Genomic DNA, 22,986 nt, shown 5'->3' on the forward strand with positions numbered 1-22,986 from the left:
TTTATTAGAACAGCTTAAGAGTAAGTAGGATCTTCATAGAATTTCCAAAGTACTCACCTGTGAATTATATTTTGCTGCATATATAACCTCTTGGAGACCATTTCCTTATCCGTAAAATGGAAATAATGGAACTGGCCTGATAGGACTGCTGTGAAGATTCAAGGGGTGAGATGTGTTTCTATTATGTGTATGTAAGGGTATATGTGTGTATGATAAATTTCTGTGTTTTCTTACATGTGTACACTCATGTGCACCCTACACAGTGCCTGTTCATTATTTTAAGCACCATTCCTGTGCTTGATAAATGATAGCTATTACTGCTATTATCCATGAGTTTTAAGGACAGCAGAACTTCCTGACATCTAATGATCTGTAGATGTGGAGAAGCCTTTACACTCATCCCCTCTTCATAGCCCTCTTCCACAGGGCTCATCCACTTCCTTTTTAAGGACCCTGCCAGTGCTCATTTAGGAGCTCCCCTAAGTGGTGGTAGAAGAAACTTTCTAGGGGCTTTCGGGTCCTTAGTCTGGGGCCTCCCCCGTGCTCACACTCCTTCTTCCCAGCCAGCCTTTCGTGCCCTCCACTCTTCTCGGGACCCCTCTCCCCCAGGCCATAGAATACCTGTGGAGCTCTGTCTTTCTGTTTTCCCTGGGAGAATAGAAAGATTTATATCAGGCTTTGGCTTCTGGCTTTCTCTGGGTGGGCCTCTACCTCCCAGGTAGCCTGAAGGTGCAGCACAGGATTTCGGGGGTGTTGTTTCCCAAGTGGGCAATTTGCATCTCAGAAGAACTCCAAGTGGGGTCATCAGGCATTTAAATGTACTACTCAAAACCCGGCCCTCCCTGAGGATTAACCCCTCTGGGCACTTCCTCTTCCAGTTTTGCAGAGTTTAGGAGATCTCAATGTAGGGCTAGAGATTAAAATAAATAAGCAAAATAGTTGTTAAGTTATGGAGGTGTATGCATTTTGCCCAAGATCCACAATTTATTAAGAGAAACATTTACTCTGAGATGGATGAGAGATGTTGCCAACAAATGAAGTTATATTTAGGTGAAAATTATCTTTAAAACTCAGAGGAAAATGAAATGACCTTGAGAACATCTTATGAATCCAATGAATAGCAGAAGAGGGGAAGAAATTTTGAATTAAAGGTAAGATACTATGCCAGCTAGTCGTTAAAGGGTCTCCCTGCCTTCTGTCTTCCTCCTGACCCCTCCTTTCTTCTTGCTGTGGCCTGTGATATATTTTTTAAAATGTTTATTCATTTTTGAGAGAAAGCGTGAGTGGGGAAGGGGCAGAAAGAGAGGGGGACAGAGGATCCAAAGCGGGCTCTGCGTTGACATCAGTGAGCCCGATGAGGGGCTCGAACTCAGGAGCTGTGAGATCATGATCTGAGCTTAAGTCCAGATGCTTAACCAATTTGAGCCATTCAGGCGCCCCTGGCCTGTGATACATTTAAGAAGACTCTTCATCTGGTTTCTCTCTGGGCTAACACAACTCAGTTCCCACTCCCCCTGCCCCCCTGCATTGTGCTCAGGATAAAATCCAGAATGTTTGATTTATTATGGCCCCTCAGCCTTCAAAAGTTGCCTTGTCCCTCCCCACCTCCAGTCCTCTGCTCCTCTCCAATGCCCCTTGTAAACTCCAGTTTGTAGACTAAAGAGCTTTCACTTCCTAAATGTTCTTACCTCCCGAAGTCTCCCTGTGCTTACCCTCCTGCGGGACCACTTCCCATCCACAAAATTGGCTCCTACATGTCCTTCAGTTTTCAATTTAGAAGACACCTCCCCCACCCACTGAATCTGGTGCTTCCCTAGATCTTACCCCCAGGGCGTGACACCTGTTTGCTACACCCAGTTAAGCAGACTTCAAGAGGACTCTGTCTTCATGAGGCCAAGAACCCTGTTTTGTCTGTTTCACGGGTCTACACACAGTTCAGTGTTTGGCCCTTCTGGACATTTAGTAAGTAGATGTTGAATGAAAGGATTGGGGGCAGAGGAAACTGGTGGCAGTTGCCTAACTGGGAAGTGCTGTAGATGGAGGGCTGAGAGATGGAGTCTGGTGGGCTGCTGGCTGTTTCCTCACACCTAACTGCTGTCAGAGCCTGGCCCTCATAACTGATCCGCAAATTGCTTGAAACGCTGGGAAACTGACTTCTGCCAACCGAACCTTGCACCGCCCTCAGGTTTGCTCATTTGTTAATGTGTAAGAAGAAATACTAACTGTCAGGAGGAAGAGACTCCCTGCCAACAATTTCTCACCCTATAGGAAGCTACAGGGAATCCGTATTAAAATCAGCCATTGCATGTGGGACCTTCCTCCCTTACTCCCTTCCTCTCTTCCTTACTTCCTTCCACTTCTATTGGAACAAAAGAATGTGAGTGATTTTAGGGATGACCAACCACCCTTTTCACCTACTCCTTCATCTGTAGATCAGTTTTGTATATTCATTCTGGTTATGGTCCAGGTTGATCCCGTGGAATAATTTGGAAGTCTCTTCCAGATCATTTGCTTTATCTCTGCTCTGTCTGATGTGAATCTCATTTCCAAATTCCAGGGTGGGCGGGTGTGCAGGGACATCCAGGGCCATAATTACCTTGCTGCAGCTTCTATACATAGTCCTGCTAATGAGTCCGTACATAATGCTTTCTCTTATGATATAGCACATAGGAAGATTTAAAATTCAGCATTTGTCAGGGGGTGTCTCGGTGACTCAGTTAAGCAGCTGACTCTTGATTTCGACTCAGGTCATGGTCTCACAGTTCATGAGTTCCGACCCCACATCGGGCTCCAAGCCTGCTTGGGATTACTCTCTCTGTCTCTCTCTCAAAAGTAAATGAATAAATTTAAAAGAATACATAAAATTCAGCATTTGCAAAGAAATACTGGAAATGATAAATCATAAGGTTGTCAGGGAGAAAAAAAATTTCTACTAAGGTTTGGTTGTTGGGAGCCTTTGAGTTAAACTAACAAAAGGCAGGGGTGTTTGGCTGACTCAGTCAGTGGAGCATGTGGCTCTTATTCTTGGGGTCGTTAGTTCGAGCCTCATGTTGGGTATAAAAGATTGCTTAAGTACACTTAAAGAAATCTTTAAAAAAAAAACTAACAAGAGACAAATTGTCAAGAAAAAGACAAAATTTAATCATGTTTTTATTAATGTGTCTCAGAGGGGCAATTAGAATTTGGGGGTTGTACTATACCATCTTAATGGGGAAAGAATATAGGGGGAAGGGCACTTACTGGAAAACAAAAGACTTCCTTTTTTTTTTTAATGTTTATTTTTCAGAGAGAGAGAGAGACAGAGACAGAGCTGCAAGCAGGGGAGGGGCTTAGAGAGAGGGAAACACAGAATCTGAAGCAGGCTCCAGGCTCCAGCTGTCAGCACAGAGCTTGTGGCTCAAACTTACCAACTAATGAACCTCTAGATCATGACCTCGGCCAAAGTCTGACGCTTAACCAACTGAGCCACTCAGGCGCCCCTAAAACAAAATACTTCTTAATGAGGGAAGGAGATGGGGAGAAAAGACATTATGGGAAAATGCATGAAATTTTTGGAAAGTTAATGGGCTCCCAGGAGTGCAGATGGGAGAAAGGGTAGTTTTAGGTGTGGTTTGGAGACTTCTCAAAGTCTCTGATGATAAGAATCAGTCTAACCTGGTTGATCTATGACAATTTGGGTTCTTTTGAGTTCTTTTGGGAAGCTCTGCTTTTAGGCATATAAAGGATTTCAGGAACTCAAATAGCTTCTGCTCAAATAATTTTTATGCCACAGTGGCATATTCTGGACCCCTTCATGGTCTATTTTTTTTTCCTCTGGAGTATTTTAGTGGGTAGAAGATAATTGGATAAAATTGTTTTCCAAAATTATATCAGAATTTGAATTTGAACCCCCAAAAAACTGTCTAACTGGCTAGAATATAAAAGAAATATAAACAAATACAATGACTAGATATTATTTACTGGATCCAGATGATACTGTTGTGCAAGTTTAAAATATTGCTTACTCAACAAGATTTAGCAAATTAAGAGGCATAAGAAAAACCTGAGTGGCTAAGTCGGTTAAGTGTCCAAATATCGGTTTTCGGCTCAGGTCATGATCTCACAGTTCATGGGATCCAGCCCCGCGTCCGGCTTTGTGCTGTCAGCACAGAGCCTGCTTCGGATTCTCTCTCCCTGTCTCTCTCTCTGTGTCCCTCCCCAGCTTTGGCTCATATTCGATCTCTCTCTCTCTCTCAAAATAAATATTTTTTAAAAGGGGTGAGGCATAAGAAAAATATTTTATTCAAACCAAATGGTTTAAAATTATTAGTCCCAATTTTATTTAATCTTTCCCCCCCTTTTTAAGGGTGGTATTTGATAAACTCTAATAGCATATTGTCAGCATGCTTTTTTTTTTTTATTATTTTGACAATAAAAAGAAATAATCTTGGGGCACCTGGCTGAGAGTATCCAACTCCTTATCTCAGAGTCATGAGTTCAAGGCCCACGTTAGGTATAGAGATTACTTAGAAAAAAATCATTCATTCATTCAAAAAATGCTTACTGTACCAGCACCATTTTATTTGCTAGGAGTTTTATTTTAGGCCTGATTTTGTGATATACCAAAAATGGGTAAGAAAGATAAATACAGGATTAAAAAGACAGAGTGCTTACTATCCCAAGGGAGAATAAGTGAATGAAAACTCTTACCAACTAGCCATCAAAAGAGACAGGGCAAAACTAGGTGTGTAGGCCAAGCAACCCTAATTCCTTAGAGTTGGTCATTTGTGGCAGAAGTTGGATTTAGGTCCAGCAAAGAGACCTACTGAATCCCTACAACAGTGCAGCAGAACCTATCTTTGTGAGAAATGGAACAGAGGAGGAAGTTTCCTCAGTATCTGTTGGATTTGGCAGAATAACCTCATCTTGTTGGAGCCAAAACACTGAAAGAGTAATGAGACTTTCTGGAATTGTGAGGCCAGGTTGGAAAACTTTGACCTGAGCTAGAAACAGCTAAATGTAGAGAATACAGGGTTGAGGAGATAAGCTGGGGTAAAAATAACATGTTCTCTGAGCAGTTATCTCTTATTTATACACTATATGCTTTCCATATATTATCTAATTTAATTCTTCTAACACTGCAACAAAGTAACTGGTATAATGTCAACTTTACAGAGGAGGAAACAAATTGTATAACTGCTATTTATTGAACATTTATTTCCTGTTTTATTCTATGCTAAATTAAACATTCATTTCATATTCTTAAGTATATGTGTTGTTATTTATGTTGAATTCTTTGCATATTTTAATAGATAACACAAGATTGTTCTTCCACATTTGCTATGATTATAACTAGAAAAAAAAAACACAAGGAAATTTAGAAGGAAATAAAAGTGCTCACAGTGTTTGTATTTGGTCATGTAATTGCGGCACATCTCTTTTTCTTCCCGTTTTCTACATTTCCGTACTGAGCATATATTAGTTAAAATGATAAACATGAATAAAATGATACAGTATAGATTATACTAATGTAGCCTCTTAGCTTAAGGAAATATTCATGAGATCTTTCCTAAAAGCAATAACTGCAAGAGAAAACATCTCACTAGAAGCCATGACACAGACATAAAATCTGAAATATTACATATTAGGTTGTAGTACATAAACTAATTAGAATCACGTCTTATAAATGCTCTATAAGACGTAAACACAGCCAGTGTTACAGGAGGCTGCCGGGTGGTCCAATTTACAGGAGAAAATAAGAAAGTTGGCAAGCCAGGCTGAAGCAGTGACTAGTTAGAGTCAGCTGCCTACTGGTGTTTTGAACAATTTGCCCCACTTGTCTGAGACTCCATTTCCTCTTCTGTAAATGGAAAATAATGATTCCCACTGTGCTGATCTTTGCTGAGGATGAATTAACAGCCAATTGGAGTGGGTTCAAAAAGGATAGAAGAAAAATTAGAGACAGCAAGTATAGACAACTCTCGAGTTTTACTCTGAGGAAACGCAGAGAAGTGGGGTGTAGCTAGTGGGGAATATGGGAGGGGAAGTTTGTTACTGTTTTTCAGCTGGGCTATTTTAAAGCATGTTTATATGCTGATGGGAATGATCCAGTGGAGAGGGAAAAACTGGTGATGATGGATAAGTGCAGGAGGGATGTTCCTGAGTAGGTGGCAGGGGAGGCTTGACCTATAGGAGCACAGCATAGGGAAAGCAACAGGTAGGATGCAAGAGTGATGGGTGCAGACGCAGAGAACACGTGAAGGTGCCCTGATTGCCGCGCTGTGTTGTGGGCACGTGATTAAGCCCCTCGCTCCAGCAAAATGCACGGACAAAGGAGACACGTTGAGAGGGTAAATGGGGAGAAGTTGTCTGGAAACTTGAGGAGAGCAGAAAAGCTGTGACACAGTTACCTAGGAGAGTAAATTGATAAGAAGTATTGCGCCATTGCAGTGGTGGCAGACGTAGGGCTACTGGAAGTCTGTAGGCAAGAATTTGAAGTGAGACCAGAAGGCAGCCTTGTGTGTTTTCCTCCAGGCACAGTGACTGGGCTAAAGACAAGGTGTCAGCAGGGCTGTTTCCTTCTGGAAGCTCCAGGGGAGAATCGGTTTCCTTGCCTTTGCCAGTTTCTAGAGGCCACCTGCACTTCCTGGCTCATGGTCCCTTCTACATCTTCAAAGCCAGCAACTTGGCGTCTATCAGTCTCCTTCACACATTCTGGTTCTTTCCTCAGGTCACCTTCTCTCCAACTTTGAGCCTCTTGCCTTCTCAGAAGGACCTATGTGATTACTTTGGGCCTATTGGGATAATCCAGGATAATCTCCCCATCCCCAGATCCTTAATCAACATCTGCAAAGTCCCTTTTTACCATGTAAAGTAACATTCACAGGTCTGCAGATTAGGACGTGGGCATCCTTGGGGGGGACCATTATTCTGTCTCCCATAATTAGTAAAGTTGAATATGTTTTCATATGATTATTAGCTTTTTGTATTTCTTTTGTGAATTTTTCATTCTTGACATTTTTTTTTCTATTAGCTATTAGTCTTCTAATCCATTTGTAAGAACTCTTTATCACTTAAGGATATAAATCCTAATAATACAACATTTTGCATATTTCCTTGTTTATTGCTTGCCTTTCAATTTTGTTTACAAGATACTATCCAATTTACAAAAATACAGTACCATTTTAAAACTTTATATTGTGGAAAATGTCAAACAAAATGGAGAGAACACTGTATTAAATCTCTACATATTCATCGCCAAGTTTAAATATTGATTTAAGGCTATTCTTATTTTACCTATATGTACCCTTACCCACATCCCCTAAATTATTTATCATTTTGAGACTAATCCCAGACATCATATATCTCATCCATAAATATATCAGCAAAATCCATTAATTTCATGATTTAAATTTTCCTAAATTATTTTCTCTAAGGTTTCTGGTTTTGGTGCCATGTAGAAGAAAGCCCAATTCACTTGTCTTTTTAGAGGGGGTGGAAAATAAACTCTGAATATAAGTTTTGGTGCCTTTTTTAAAAAAAATTTTAGAAAAAAAAATTTTTTTTTAATGTTTATTTTTGACAGAGAGAGAGAGACAGAGCATGAGCAGGGGAGGGGCAGAGAGAGAGGGAGACACAGAATCCGAAGCAGGCTCTAGGCTCCGAGGTATCAGCACAGAACCCGACCTGGAGCTCGAACTCATAGACTGTGAGATCATGACCTGAGCCAAAGTCAGATGCTCAACCAACTGAGCCACCCAGGCGCCCCAAGTTTTTGTGCCTTTTGAGGAAGTTATATTTCCTTTAAATTGTTCTTATTAGCAATGACTATTTTCTGGCTGTTTAAACAAGTGTATTTGAGCACCTACCATGTGGAAAATGCTGTGAATTTAATTTTGTTACCCTTGCGTGCATGTGAACAGGGAACTGTATAAAAAGGATTACAATTATAAAATTAGCAGGCTGCCCACTGATGTCTGCACTCCTGATTTAGTCTTCTTTCCGTGACGACACTGATGATTGGGAACAACTGTTGGCAATTGTCTGTTGTGCTTGCATCATTTACACGTTTAAATGTTTTTGTTTTTGTTTTGCCAAGGCCACGGGGCACTGTGTGGAAGTAAAGACAAATATGCAAAACAAAGGGAAGAACATATTCCCTCCGTCATAGTCCGTTTGCTGCGTGACCCCTCCATGTTCCCAGAGAGATGAGCTCCATGGTCTTTCGTTTAACACAGCCCAGACTGTAATGGACTGTTGGCAACCACAGATGTAACTGGAGAGCTGTTGGCTTCCATTTTGAAAAAGAAGAAATATAACAAGTACAGGACTCAGTAAGCATAGATGATCTACGTGATTTCTTCTTTCTTTCCAGACAGAAAAGGGGGTGGCCTGGCTGGAGTGCAGTGTGCACTTGTCATAGCCTAGCAACTCCACAGCCAAAACAAACACAGCTCAGACCTTACTGCCATAAATACCAACGGATTGGTTGGCACCCACTAATTTCCTACTCTTAACCCCTTGCAACCCAGTTTCCACCCATTTCTGTGGAAACTCTTCTTTCGAAGGTTGGCCAGTGAGAACCTGGACATTATTTCAGTCTCTGTCCTGTGTGTCCTTTCTTTAGGAAGTGACTGTTAACAGCCCCCCTGTTTTTAAACTCCTTGCTCTCTTAGCTTGTGATGCTAAATGATTCTGTTCTATGCAGGTATTTCTGTGTGAATCTTTGACTTCTATGGTGGTTGCTTCCTATCCCTTCATCCCTTAGATGTGGATGCTTTTTAGGCTGATGTGCTTCTCTCTTAGCACTGACTTCTCTTGCCCCCAAATCTCTATTTCCAGCCTTCTTTCCTGAACTCCTGACACACATTTCTGGCTAATTTCTGGGGATGTCCGAGACATCTTAGTCCTGCCTTGAACTATAGGGGTGCAACACTGGTACCCATTCCCTTAGGCTCAGACCCACCCAGTTCAGGAGACACCATGGCAGGAACTAAAGGATCACAATTTGGCGAACTTGGAATTGAGTCTCATTGCTGTATATATCAGGTGAGCCTGAATGGAGCCGGTGGCCCCCTGTGAGGGGCTGTGGTCATACAGCCTTCCCTCTTGGCGACCTGAATGATGCTTGTCTTGCCCAACCAAGAACTTTGTACTCCCTGTAGTGTGAGACCTGTTTTGCGGAGGCCCCAAAGTGTTTATTAGTTTCACCAGGTCCCTTCCCAAATAATCATATCCTGTTTTGTTTTATTTTTCCCCAGTCCCACTAGTGCTGTGTTCCCCACCTTCACTGTCAGACTCTTCTAGGAACTGTTGGGCCTTGAGTCACAGGGCCATTTTCCTGGACATTCACTAGGCCTTGACCATTACCCCTTCTGTGTCCTCCTGCCCCCATTTCCTTCATGCCTTAATTACTTCATGCTCAAAATTACTGAAAATACCCCCAACTGTTGTTTCTGGAGGTGGAGCCTCCTGCCTTCTAGTGCCGTCTTAAATCCTTCCTGGAACTTAGTGAAATATAAAAATATACTTACCTCGGAGGGCACCTGGGTGGCTCAGTTGGTTGAGTGTCTGACTTTGGCTCAGGTCATGATCTCATAGTTTATGAATTTGAGCCCTGTGTCGAGCCCTGTGCTAACAGTTCAGAGCCTCGAGCCTACTTAGGATTCAATCTCCCTTGCTGTCTGCCCCTCTCCTGCTTGTGCTCTCTCATAAAAATAAATAAAACATTTATATATATATACACATATATGTGTACATGTGTATGTATGTGTATATATGTGTGTGTGTGTGTATGTGTGTATATCTGTATGTATATACACCTATGTGTATATATACACGTATGTATTATACACATATGTATATATGTGTATATATCTGTATATATATACATACATGTGTGTGTATATATATATATATATACATACATACATACTTGGAAGTAGATTAAAAAAATTTTTTTTAATGTTTATTTATTTTTGAGAGAGAGAGAGAGAGACAGAGCATGAGCGGGGGAGGGGCAGAGAGAGAGGGAGACACAGAATCCTAAGCAGGCTCCAGGCTTTGAGCTGTCAGCGCAGAGCCGGACGTGGGGGCTCGAACTCATGAACCACATATCATGACCCGAGCTGAAGTCAGGCGCTGAACCGACTAGCAGGTGCCCCGGAAGTAGATTTTTTAAATCAATAATTATTAGCATTCTTTTCATTATTTAATTTCAACTGTGTATCATGTGTAAGGTTGGAGGGCCTGATTTTACTAGCGTCCCATAAATTCAGGCAGGCACTCCTTTGACATATGTGCTAGCTAAAGTTGTATGTAAAATATTTTCAAGCACTCACCTTGATCATGTTGCTGCGTGGGAAAATGCCTTCAGGTAACTTTCACCCCAGGCCGTAGTCCACACTTAAATTGGCGTGCTCTTTGAGTCTTCCCCAGTTACTGTCTTTATTATTATTATTTTTTCTCTCCCCACCCCAGATTTACTGAGATATAATAGACACATAACGTTGTGTAAGCTTCAGGTGTACAGTGTGAGAATTTGATGTAACTCTTCAGTACGAATAGGGGGACTCTCTTTCTTTCTCTTCTTCCTCTTTCTCTCTCCCATTCGAATTGATTAATTAATTATTGAACACTTAAGAGAGGCAGGCCCTAAGTGAAGGGTGAAGCAGGTTGTGGTGAAGGCTGCAGAAAACTGGAGAGAGGAGGCCCCACACCGAGGGAGTGGCAGCTACTGATCTTCCCGCTGTCCACATGTGGATCGTGTGTCCAGTGCTGTCCAATCATCATCTTTTTCTTTTTAAAAAAAATTTTTTTAAATGTTTATTTATTTTTGAAGGGGAGAGAGAGAGAGAGAGAGAGAGACAGAGAGACAGTGTGAGTGGGGGAGGGGCAGAGAGAGAGGGAGACACAGGATCCGAAGCAGGCTCCGAGCTGTCAGCACAGAGCCCGACTCGGGGCTTGAACCCAGAACCGTGAGATCGTGACCTGAGCCGAAGTCGGACGCTCAACCTACTGAGCCACCCAGGCACCCCGAATCATCGTCTTTTTCAAGAGACGCTGGACATCTGAATTTTGATGTGAAATCTTCCGACTTTAAATGTGAGCAATCAATTAAAAAACCTTTTAAACACTGTGAGGGCTAAGCAGAACAACTGCGAGCCGGATTTGGCCTGCAGTCTCCCTGTTTGCAATCTCTGCTCTCCAGAAACCCCTCAAAGCCCTTCCGTGTTCCCTGATACTTTGCGCCTTCATGGCTCTTCTTTTTGTTCTTCATGTTGCATTATCTGGACTGCCCAACCCCATTCTCTCCATTGATCCAAATCCTAACTCTTGCCTGATCCTTAAGATCAAACTCAAAGATTGCTATGTGGCATGCTTGGCTTTTCAGCGGCAATAAAGACAGAGCAAACAGGGGAAGCCAAAATCAGAAATGGGTTGACAGGTGGTCTAGATACCAAATCCTGCCAGGCCAGCCAAGGCAAGGATCAGGTTCCCAATCCACAAGTCCATCTAACAGGGAGCCAGAGGACAAGAGGTTCAGTAACTTGGGTTAAGGACCCTGAGCAAGTACTAGGCATAGGACACGGAACATCGCATAGAAGTTGATAATAGTCACAACATTTTTTTTTTCAATAGACTTCTTTAGGTTTTTTTTGCTTTTTTTTTTCTCCATTTCTTTTTTAAAAATTCTGTTTTTTACTAGAATTCTCTAGTTTTTGAAGGGAAAGAAAAAAAAACGGAAAGACAGAGGCACCTGGCTGGTTCAGTTGGTGGAGCACACAACTCTTGCTCTCGGGATCAGTGAGTTCAAGCCCCATGTTGGGCATAGAGTTTACTAAAAAAAAAAAAAAAAAAAAAAAAAGGTAAAGGCAACTAACATTTTTAAAGTAAGCTCTGTGCCCAACATGGGGCTTGAACTCACTGACCCTGAGATCAAGAGACGTCCTCCACACACTGAAACAGCCAGGCCCCCTGCAACTACCATTTTTTGAAAACCTACTGTGTGCTAGGTGGGTATGTCCCGAAGTCATACCTGAAGTTTGGAGAGATCAGATAGTTCATTCGTGTCATATAGTTAATAAATGGCACAGTGAGAATTTGGATTTTCCATTCTTTGTGGAAACCACTAAACCGGTGGTTTTCAATTCAATATTGGCTGTATATTAGAATCCCCTGGGGAGGAAGTGTTTGTGCGTGTGTGTGTGTGTGTGTGTGTGTGTGTGTGTGTGTGTGTGTGCGTGCATGCTCACACATGGGTGGATGTTTAGTAGGCAATGTATCAGTGTGTCCAGATTTTGATCCCAGGAAAGCTTTAAAAGAATTCAGATGCTGGGGCACTTGGGTGGCTCAGTCTGGTGAGCATTGACTTCAGCTCATTTCATGATCTCAAGGTTTGTGAGTTTGAGCCCCACATCAGGCCCACTGCTATCAGTGCAGAGCCTGCTTCGGGTCCTCTGTTTCCCTCTTTCTCTGCTCCTCCCCCGCTCATTCTCTCTCTCTCTCTCTCTCTCTCTCTCTCTCTCAAAAATAAATAAAACGTTAAGTAAAATTCAGATGCCTGGTGGCACCCTGCACCACTTAAATACAATCTCTTGGGATGGGACTCAGGTGATAGTGATGTGCAGCCAAGGTTGAGAACCACTGAGTCTTTCCTATAATATTGACCCCTGTTGAGCATTGCTCACAGAGGGAAGGGAAGCAGTGAATAATAAACAGGTAGATGTCAGGGAGGCCAGTGGAACTCAAGTAGTGTTATTTTAATTAGCTGTTTCTTAAAGTGGAAATATATATTTGTACTCATTCCACAACCAGATAGCCCAGTCTGGAAGTCTAGGAATACATAGGGAGCTGTCAGTGGAACAAAGCAATGAAGAGTATAAAATACAGTTCTTCAGGATGCCTGGCTGGCTCAGTTGGTGGAGCATGGACTCGAGCTCAGGGGTGTGAGTTCAAGTCCTACGTTGGGTATAGAGGTTACTTAAAATCTTTAAAAAACTAGTAAGAGTTCTCCAAATATTGGTTTTGTTATTGTTTTTTAAAAATGTACAATTCAGTGCTTTTTACTATATTCACAGAGTTGTGCTACCATCACCACAGTCATTTTTAGAATGTTTTCATCACCTCAAAAAGAAACTCTGTCCCCTTTAGCCATTAACTGCCAGCCCTAAGCAACCACTAATCTACTTTCCTTTTCTAAAGATTTTTCTGTCCTGGATTCAAATGTTGAGGTTTTGGGGTTGTTGTTCCTTTTTTCTTTTCTTTTCTTTTTTTTTTTTTTCTGGAGAGAGAGAGCGGAAGTGCACATGAGCCTGGGAGAGGGGGAGAGAGAGAGAGATGTGGGACTCAGTCTCATAACTGTGAGATCATGACCTGAGTTGAAATCAAGAGTCGAATGCTTTACTGACTGAGCCACCCAGATGCCCCTCAAGTGTTGGTTTTTAACCCAGGTGCTTCATTGATGCAGGACCCATGATGATCTTTGTTATTTTTATTTATTTTTTTACTTACGTATAGGAAAAAAAGCATAAACCATAAGTATACAGCTCAATAAAATTTTTCAGAGTTTCACAGCTTGTGAGTTCAACCCCCAGTCAGGCTCTGTGCTGACAGCTCGGAGCCTGGAGCCTGCTTCCGATTCTGTGTCTCCCTCTCTCTGACCCATCCCCTGCCCATGCTCTGTCTTTCTTTCTCTCTGTCTCAAAAATGAATAAATATTAAAAAAAATTTTTTTAATTAAAAAAAAAAGATTGGAACCTTCCTGTATGCCTCCCTCCTTCAGGGGGGTAACCACTCTTCTTCTGCCTTCTACAACCACAGATTAGTTTCGCCTTTCTTAAAATTTGTACCAGTGGATTTACAGAATATGTCCATCCCTTTTTGTGTCTGCCTTCTTCTACTCAACATTATGTATGTGAGAGTCACCCATATTATTGCATGTAGCCATGACAATCTTTTGATGTTAAATTCACATAATTTCCTTCAGAACAAATTACCTGGAAAGGTTCATTGAGACTTCAAAATATTCTTCACATGATTTATTGAACAAGCCACCTCCCTTAGGTCAGTATGAAAATAATCTGTATCTGAAGGATTTGTTTGGGAATTTTCATTCAGAAGACTGACATTGTTGATGGCAAATGATAGCATCTCGGTATTGCAGAGCTAGTTGGCCAAGTCATTAAATTTGAACTGAATAAAAAAAAAAGAAAAAATTTTTTAAAGGTTTTATTTTTAAGTCATCTCTGTATCCAACTTGGGACTTGAACTCACAATCCTGAGATCAAGAGTAGCATGCTCTACTGACTGAGCCAGCCAGGTGCCCCTGAACTGAATAAATTTGAATATTTAATAACATTGAACAAGCATAAGAGATTGACTTCCTTATCTAGGTCTGTCTTTCTGGGATTTTTTTTCTGGGATCTTTTTATTTTTATTTGGGGAACTGCTTATGATTTTTCCTCCTATTTAAACTTCTTATTTTTCTCTTTCACATCTAATAATCAGTACTATAGAACAACCTCCTTCTTCACCTAAGAATGTCTCAGTGTAAGACCAAACATCTACTAAGGAGATACCTACAAGTGTTGGAAAGTGCCATATAATTTACTCCTAGTTTCCTTGGCAATTTCTTCTCTCCTTACACATTCAAAGAAGCTAGTGGAATGCTTGCTAAACATGGCAAAGTACTTTGCACAGAAATTTGTTCTCTGTGGAATTTCTTTTTATGGGCCAACAAGGTTTGCCCTTCACAATAAAAGCACAAGGAAGATCTTTGTGAAGATCAGGCCTTCCCTAATACATTTGAATGTTCAGGTCTCTTGGGGAGTCTCTGAAAGTGGGGAAGGAAAGCTGCAGGTTTTATGCTGTGCTCTCTTCCCCAAAATAAGCCTCAATGAGTAACTAGGATATGAGGTCAGTATCCTGGCTTGAGGCCAACCAGATCAGAAGCATTGATAACAGAGGTTCTGTGACATTTAAAATACACACAACAAATGTAATAACCAATAAATAAATGTGCTCACTTCACTAGATACTACTTCCTCGTGCCCCTAAAATAGCAATGATGTTTAGGCCTTAGATCAGAAACCTCCAAAAATGATTTGCTTGAAAAATATATCCCTAAGCAAATTGTCAGGCAGCAATCAATTACTTCTGCAGGTTTCTATGACCTAAGCGTTAACTCCAGCTTCCTTAGTGATTCCCTTAAGCTCCCACATTTAACAAGAAAGGTCATCAGACCCCTGACAGTCCCCAGGGGGAACAACAAAAAAAAAAAGACTGCTTTTAAATGCTTAAAAACTGTACAGTTTTCTCAGTTTGCAGAGAAAAAGAGGAAATATGGAGTTGGTTCATGGAAATTAAGCCCAGCTTTTCCAAGATGTTATGTCTTACTATCTTTGCTCATCACAGAAATACACATCCTATGCTGAAAGTTTGCACAATTATTTTTTCTAGGATTTATATACAGTGGAAAACCTAAAGGAAAAAAAATTAAATGCCATTTGCCCCCACCCCTTCCCTTCTAAGATGTCTTGCCTGGCCTTGAACTTCATGTTGTAGTTATATATACCAAACTGTTGTACCTCCTAGGACATGTCCCATCACCTTCGCTGTTGCTGTTTCCTCCTCCTGGGACAGCTCTTGTCAGCCATTGCACTTTCTTCCGTGACTCTTTCTCACTTGGCCTTCCAGACTCTGCTCAGGTGTCATGTCCTGTAGGATTCGAACCTCTGGTCTGACTTCATTGCCCCTTCTCTCTGTTCTCACTTCACCCTGTGCAGATCTCTGTCTTAAACCTTACTCTGTTACAGTGACATTAACATTCTTTGCATGGATCTCTCCCACGCTACATTCCTCGAAGGCAAGTTATTAATAAAAGTGATAAATTGTATGACCTTTCTTCTAGTTTTCTTTCAAAAAATCATAATATTAGCTCATTTCCAAACTTTAGGTTTAGTTAAATAATCCTTATGGGAAACATATGCTGCTTTGTGAAATGCACGTTATCATTATTTTGTCTAGTATTAAATAGAAACCGTTTAGATGAACATTCTAACTTTAAGGGTGCTGTTGATGCTGACCAAATATGGACTGGAATACCCATTTTTTAAAAAAATGTCTCATTCCCTGCTTTTTCTGTGTGTGTGTGTGTGTGTGTGTGTGTGTGTGTGTGTCCGTCCCTTAACTCCTCTATTAACCCTTTATTCACTGCTACACTAGATTTTCTTCCTTATTTCCAAAGAACAGGTCCTTGTTTACGATGTTCACTGTCACTTTATAGATGTGGGCTTCCAAGACTACCTCTAAAAGAGTTTATTTCCCCTTTCAGAAACACGTCTGAAGGCCATGTACCTGGCACCCAGAGAAGGGCAATGTCTGGGCCATGACCACGTGGCCTAACTGTAACCATGATGGCTTTATGTTCTATGAGATTGGAACGACAATGGTGCTTTTTCACAGAAGAGGAAACAGACTCAGAAGGCTTTATAACTTGCTCAGCATCATACAAGTTTTAAATGTAGAGCTGAGATTAAAAACCAGACACTACCAGACGGCAGAATTTACGCTTTAAAAAATGTTTTTTAATGTTTGTTTATATATTTTTGAGAGAGAGCGTGAGCAGGGGAGGGGCAGAGAGAGAGAGAGAGAGGGAGAGAGAGAATCCCAAGCAGGATCCACGCTGCCAGTGCAGAGCTCCACACAGGGCTCAAACCCACAAACTGTGGAATCATGACCTGAGCCAAAGAAATCAAGAGTCAGAAGCTTAACCAACTGAGCCACCCAGATGCCCCCAAAATAAATAAATATTTTTTTAAAATACAGTACAATACCATAAAAGTATTTCCTCTTCCTTATGATTTTTTAATAACATTTTATTTTCCCTGGTTTAGTCGATTGTAAGAATATAGTACAGAATTCATATGACATATAACATCCATGTTAATCTACTGTGCATATTATTGGTAAGGCTTCCAGTCAACAGTAGGCTATTAGTAGTTAAGTTTTCAGGGAGTCAAAAGTTATATACAGATTTTTTTTTCATTAAAAAAAATTTTTTTTTTAACGTTTATTTATTTTTGAGACAGAGAGAGACAGAGCATGAACGGGAGAGGGTCAGAGAGAGAGGGAGACACAGAATCTGAAACAGGCTTCAGGCTCTGAGCAGTCAGCACAGAGCCCGATGCGGGGCTCGAACCCACGAACCGTGAGATCATGACCTGAGCCGAAGTCGGCCGCTTAACCGACTGAGCCACCCAGGCGCCCCTATATACAGATTTTTAAAAATGTTTTTATTTATTTTTGAGAGACAGAGAGAGTGCAAGCAGAGAGGGGCAGAGAGTTGGGGGGGGGACAGATCTGACGCAGGCTCCCTGCTGAGAGCACAGAGCCCCATGTGGGGCTCAACTCATGAACCGTGAAATTATGCCCTGAGCCAAAACCAAGAGTTGGGCGCTTAACCGACTGTGCCAACCAGGCGCCCCATTTATGCAGATTTTTGACTACACGTGGGTCAGCACCCCAATCCCCATGTTGTTCAAGGGGCAACTCTACACAAATACATACAAAACGTTTATGGTTTCACGAACATCCTCTATCTCCACCCCTAAAAAATGTGCAGAGAACTCAGGGTTAAAAACTGGTTTAAAACATTCAAGGAAATACAGTTACTTAAATAGATCTGGAAACTCTTTTTAAGAATTCTTATGAATGCTTTTGTATCTTTTCCCAGCTCTGCTTATAGAAAAGCCCTCAGGGCCTCTTACAACTCTTTTACTTAAGGAGCTGAAAGTTCCTTGGGTTTTCTATAGCCTTGGTTGCTTAGGGAAAAAACCTCTCCTTCCAACATTATTGCCCCTATGAACACACTTTATCAGGGACTGCTTTCTTGTGCACAAAAGGTCTTTGGTCACTAACTTTCAGTTGTCTTTCCCTTTTCAGGTCACCACAAGAACTTGGGTAATTGGGGGCCATGGCTCTGGTGCTAGTGATCAGGCCTGTTCCGCTGCAAGGGCTCACTCAGCGAGTCTGAGTCAACAAGGCATAGGTCAGAGTGGCAATCTGAAAGAAGGAAGGTAGAGATGTTTTTAAAAACCAGGCTTCTGGCCTGACCAGAAGGATAGGACAGATGTTGATTCTGAGGAGGAGTCTTGCCTTAGTCATAAACCTCAGAAGCTGAGGGAAGGTTTAGAGAAGTATTCCACTGCCATAGCCAGAATCCAGAGAATTAGGTAGCCTACGTGGTTATACCTGGAAACATGTGGGTAGAAAATAAGGGCTGGGACTGATCCTTTGTGTGTTGCACTCAACTGGTCAAGGTAGAAGAAAGCCAAAATGCTTTTACCGTGTATCAGCTGTATAATTTCTTATGACGATCTTTCCCCAGTTGGAAGAAGTTTCACAACTGCTCTCCTATCTTTTAAGTTTTTGGTCTGCTGATGAATGCTTGTATTTTGTATACAGTTGGGTTTTTTACTAGCTGGAATAGTTTCTTTTTTTTTTTTGTCTTTAGATTTTATTTGTTTTTAACTAATCTCTAGGAGCATCTGGGTGGCTCAGTCGCTTGAGTGTCTGACTTTGGCTCAGGTCATGATCTCACGGTTTGTGAGTTCAAGCCCCACATCAGGCTCTCTGCTGGTAGAATGGAACCCGCATCAGTCCTCTGTTCCCTTCTCTCTCTATCCCTTCTCCTCTCGTGCTCTCTTTCTCAAAAATAAATAAACATTTTAAAAATATTTAAAATAAATAAACAAATAAATACATGAAATAATCTCTACACCCAAGGTGGGGCTCAGACTTAACACCCCCGAGGTCAAGAGTCACATGCTCCACCGACTGAGCCAGACAGGCACCCCACTACTTGGAATAATTTTATGGCCTGGTTACAAGAAGAGACTTGAGTGTTTTACTAGAGTGAAACAAATTTGCTTTTAAAGGTACCATATGCTTTTCCCGCTCCTGGATTTGACTGTCTATTTAAGACAAAGACTCAGGCCATGGTTTCTCTGTACTATCAAACCATACTTGACCCGAGAGGAGAATGGAGAGCGAAAGGATGGAAGGTGGTAGACCTAGGCTAATGTCTATTTATAACTTTATGTAGCATTGTATTTCAGTCCCCAGATACTGAAGGTCTGTCTCCGTTTCGTAACAGGAACCAGACCTATATACCCTCTATGCCAGAAACTGTGCTAGACACTGTCACTAACCCTCCCAACAACCCTAAAGTTGGCTGTTTATCCATGAAGAAATTAAAGGGCAAAGAAGTGAACTAACCTGACCAGTGTCAAAAAACTAGTTAGTGAAGGGGCACCTGACTGGCTCAGTCGAAGAAGCATGTGACTCTTGATCTCCGGGCTGTGAGTTCAAGCCCCACATTGGGTGTAAAGATTACTTTAAAAAAAAAAACCAAAAGCTAATCAGTGAGGAAAATAGGATTTCATCCCTTTTTTCCTACTCCTATGTTTAAGTGAAGAATTGTTCCCCTGCTTTGGCTTCTCCCAGTACGACTTCCCTTCTCTCCCACACAAGGAAGTCTGGCTCAGGGACACTGGTTGACACCAAGTTAACCCATTGGAGACTGATTAACGACCCACCAGAATACTATTTCACAAAGGGAGATATGCCTTTTCAATTAATAGGTTATCTGCTGACCAGGGCCCCTCCTCTGGGTTTAGAGTGCTTGGTAGAGCATTCAGTCCAAGAGGAGAGAATTGGATGACCTCAAGGCATCTCACATCCAGACAATAAAGCACACTTTGTAGCCAATTAGTGACAAGAATATTTGTGGCTGCCAAACATAATCTACCCTGAGCAGTAAGAGATCAACACTGGTGAAATTTTGCCCCTTTCGAAAATCATCATTTTCTGGACTCCAGGCAACTCAGGGCAGATGACTCCTCTTTTTATTGACATTATCTTTAGTTGTTGTACTTCCCAGGATTACTGTATCTCTTAGATCACTCAGCCTGAGGTGATTTTAGCTGTCATCGTAACTTCAGAAGCATTGGATAGAGAATCCATTAGAATTTACAAACCATTATTCAGATGGTTTACTTTTGTAATCCCATAAACCTAATTCTTTGGGTTGATTTTTTTTTAAGGTTATTTATTTATTTTTGGAATCTCTACACCCAATGAGAGGCTCGAACCCACGACCTTGAGATCAAGAGCCCCACTCTTTTCCAACTGAGCTGGCCAGGCACCCCTCTTTGGGTTGATTTTTGATGAGGTTTTTGTCTCTACATTCTGAAGAAGTGACATGCTTCAGGTTTGCAGCCTTTATTCTCCCAATCTCTGGTAGCATTTAGAATCTCCTCTGCTTGAAGACTAATAGATATGATCAAAACCAGTTAGGTAGCTAACACCCACACATATAGCAGGAAGTCATGTCGTTACATTTTATAGTTAACAAATGGGCAAGCCACCAAATGTGTTATGCACTTTTCTGGATATGTGAGGTATTTTAACACAATGATCAAATGGACAGGAAGACTATTTCTTTAGACCTTAACCTGTCCCAGGTTTACAAAGATAATGGATGGAAAGATTTCAGGGGAAATTAACATTTGATTCTTTCTTCAGGCCATAATAGCCTTTCTCCTTTTCTGCTCTAAAAGGAATAGATTCATCCTACTCTGGGGAGCAGGTTTCTCTTTGCATCAAAAAGCTTTGCAAGGGAGCCAGCTGCACCAAGAGAACCCTGAAATTCCTGCGTAACATGTTTTCAATCAGGAAGGCTTGCTCCAAGGCTGCGGAGGTTCATAGAAGTAGGATGAGGTATAGTGTCAGGAACCCTGGGGGATTCTGGGGTCTCTTTCTAAATTGGCCACTTCTGCCCTTGTGCAGCTTGCCTACTCTGTGGATTGCTTGTGGAACTGAAATGAATTGTGTTTGAAAGTGTTTTGAAAACTGTAAAATGCTACACAAATGTAAGTTTTACTTCCAAGCAAATCAAGGAGCAGTCGGTGAAGAAAGGATCAGTTGAGAGCAATGGGTGTATATGCTATTTTAAGCACCAAACATTAAGTGCCCATGTTTATTGAGCATTTACCCATGTGCCAGGCACCGCACCCATCTAATTAGCCCATCTAATCTTCACAGTGCTCTAATAAGGTAAATAAATATTATTGTTCCCATTTTATAGATGAGAAACCCTGAAGCACAGAAAAGTGAAGCATCCTGCCTAAAGTAATATACGTAGGTAATATACCTAATAAGTGATGAGGTGAAGTGAGCACACAAATCCAGGCAGCCTGGTTGCAAAGCCCAGACCACGTTGCTGGCAGCATGATCCTTACTGAATTGGTAGCCAGTCTAAGACATTTGGTATGCTCAAAAGGTTAAATGTTATGTAAGTGTTGGAAGGCTAAAATCGTGATGAGTAACAATACTTTCCAAGAAAAACAAGTATCCTTTCAGGATTTGGATTTGACCCCTAATGCCTAGTCTTCGTATCTTGGGGTCCTACGTAAACCCTACCTCTGTGGGGATGTGTAGCCTTTAAACATGCATGAAAAGTCATCCCTTACACACCTACTTCATCAGCAAAATGGTGATAATGGGGTTGGTTGGTCTTTTAAGATCCAGTTAGGTTGAAAATGGTCACATAAGAAGGTTCAAAGGAAAAGCACGGTAAATTAAAATGACAGCCAAGTATTTTATGCTGAAGTCTGTAATAAAAACAAGAATCAGTTACTCTAATTCTAGTAATTTTACTTTTTTTAGAAATTCACCTGCTAATAATGATTGGATCTGATTCTCTTTCCTTTCCTTCTTTTTTTTTTTAAAGATTATATTTTAAAATAATCTGTGCACCCAACGTGGAGCCCAAATTTGTAACCCTGAGATCAAGAATCTCAGGCTCAACCTACTGCGCCAGCCAGTTGTCCCCCTGCTTTTTTTTTTTTTTGGATAGGAAAAAAGGTATCAGAGTCATCCCATATGTCTGGCAGCATCTTTTCTTCACCAACGTCAATTGGTAGATTTTTGTCTGATTTGTCTGATTTCTTCTTTTTATTTTTTAGAGAGAATGAGAGAGAGCATGAGTGGGGGAGGAGCAGAGGGAGGGAGGGAGGGAGGGAGAGAGAGAGAGAGAGAGAGAGAGAGAGAGAGAATCTCAAGCAGGCCTCATACTCAGTGCAGAGCCTGACACAGGGCTAAATGCCACAACCTTGGGATGATGACCTGAGCCGAAATCAAGAGATGGGAGGCTCAACAGACTTGAGTCACCCAAGTGCCCCTAATTTCTTCTTTATTCATTTCTTTTGTTTTACCATCTACATCTTTTGTTATACCACCTGTATTTCTGCTCAGATGATATAAATTATTTATGGATATGTTATGAGAGGGAAGGGAGAGCCGAGAGGATGAAAAATTAATACCATCCCGTAGGTACTAAGGCAATGCCTTCACTGTTTACTAATGTTTTTTTTTATTGTGAAATTAACATATGACTATAGAAGAGTAGGAGGTACAGAAAAACATTAAGCTGACCAAAAGCATGAAACATGTTCCTACTTAATAGCAAATTGAGTACCATATTTTTTATTTAAGATTGCATCACAAATGTTTGGCTTAAGATTGAAACATAAATATGTAACATAAAAATACATTTTTGAGTACTGAAACTTACAGTTTAGACATAGATTTGTCAGGAATATGTGAATTATTTAACCATTCACTTCTGGATATTTAAGATGCCTCTTTTTTCTTAATTTATTTTTTAAATTTATTTTTAAGATGCCTCCAGTTTTTAAATGATGAAAACAAAATAATATCACAATGATATTTTTCAAGATTTTATTTTTAAGTAATCTCTACCTACACACAGTGTAGGTCTTGAACTCATAACCTCGACATCAAGAGTTGCGTGCATCACCAACTGAGCCAGCCAGGTGCCCCGACTATGAACTTCTTGGTGCATATCCTAAGAGGGATAAATACATAGAAATGGAATTATTGGCTTAAAAAGTGCAAACATTTTAAAGGTTTTGATATGTCTTG

The 22,986-nt window shown here is 41.1% G+C and overlaps 1 protein-coding gene across 1 annotated transcript in view; it reads right to left on the reverse strand.

The window, feature by feature from the left end:
* Positions 1-444: 444 nt before the first annotated feature.
* LOC122238086 overlaps positions 445-22,986 on the reverse strand; it is a 28,277-nt gene continuing 5,735 nt past the window's right edge. Inside the window, exons 4-5 of the mRNA XM_042984771.1 lie at positions 22,808-22,909; positions 445-648 (exon numbers count right to left, since the gene is read on the reverse strand). Coding sequence (XP_042840705.1) covers positions 445-648; positions 22,808-22,909 — 306 coding nt within the window. The remainder of the gene's footprint in view (positions 649-22,807; positions 22,910-22,986) is intronic.

The sequence above is a fragment of the Panthera tigris genome, chromosome B1 (genome assembly GCF_018350195.1).
Source record: "Panthera tigris isolate Pti1 chromosome B1, P.tigris_Pti1_mat1.1, whole genome shotgun sequence".
Taxonomy (NCBI): domain Eukaryota; kingdom Metazoa; phylum Chordata; class Mammalia; order Carnivora; family Felidae; genus Panthera; species Panthera tigris.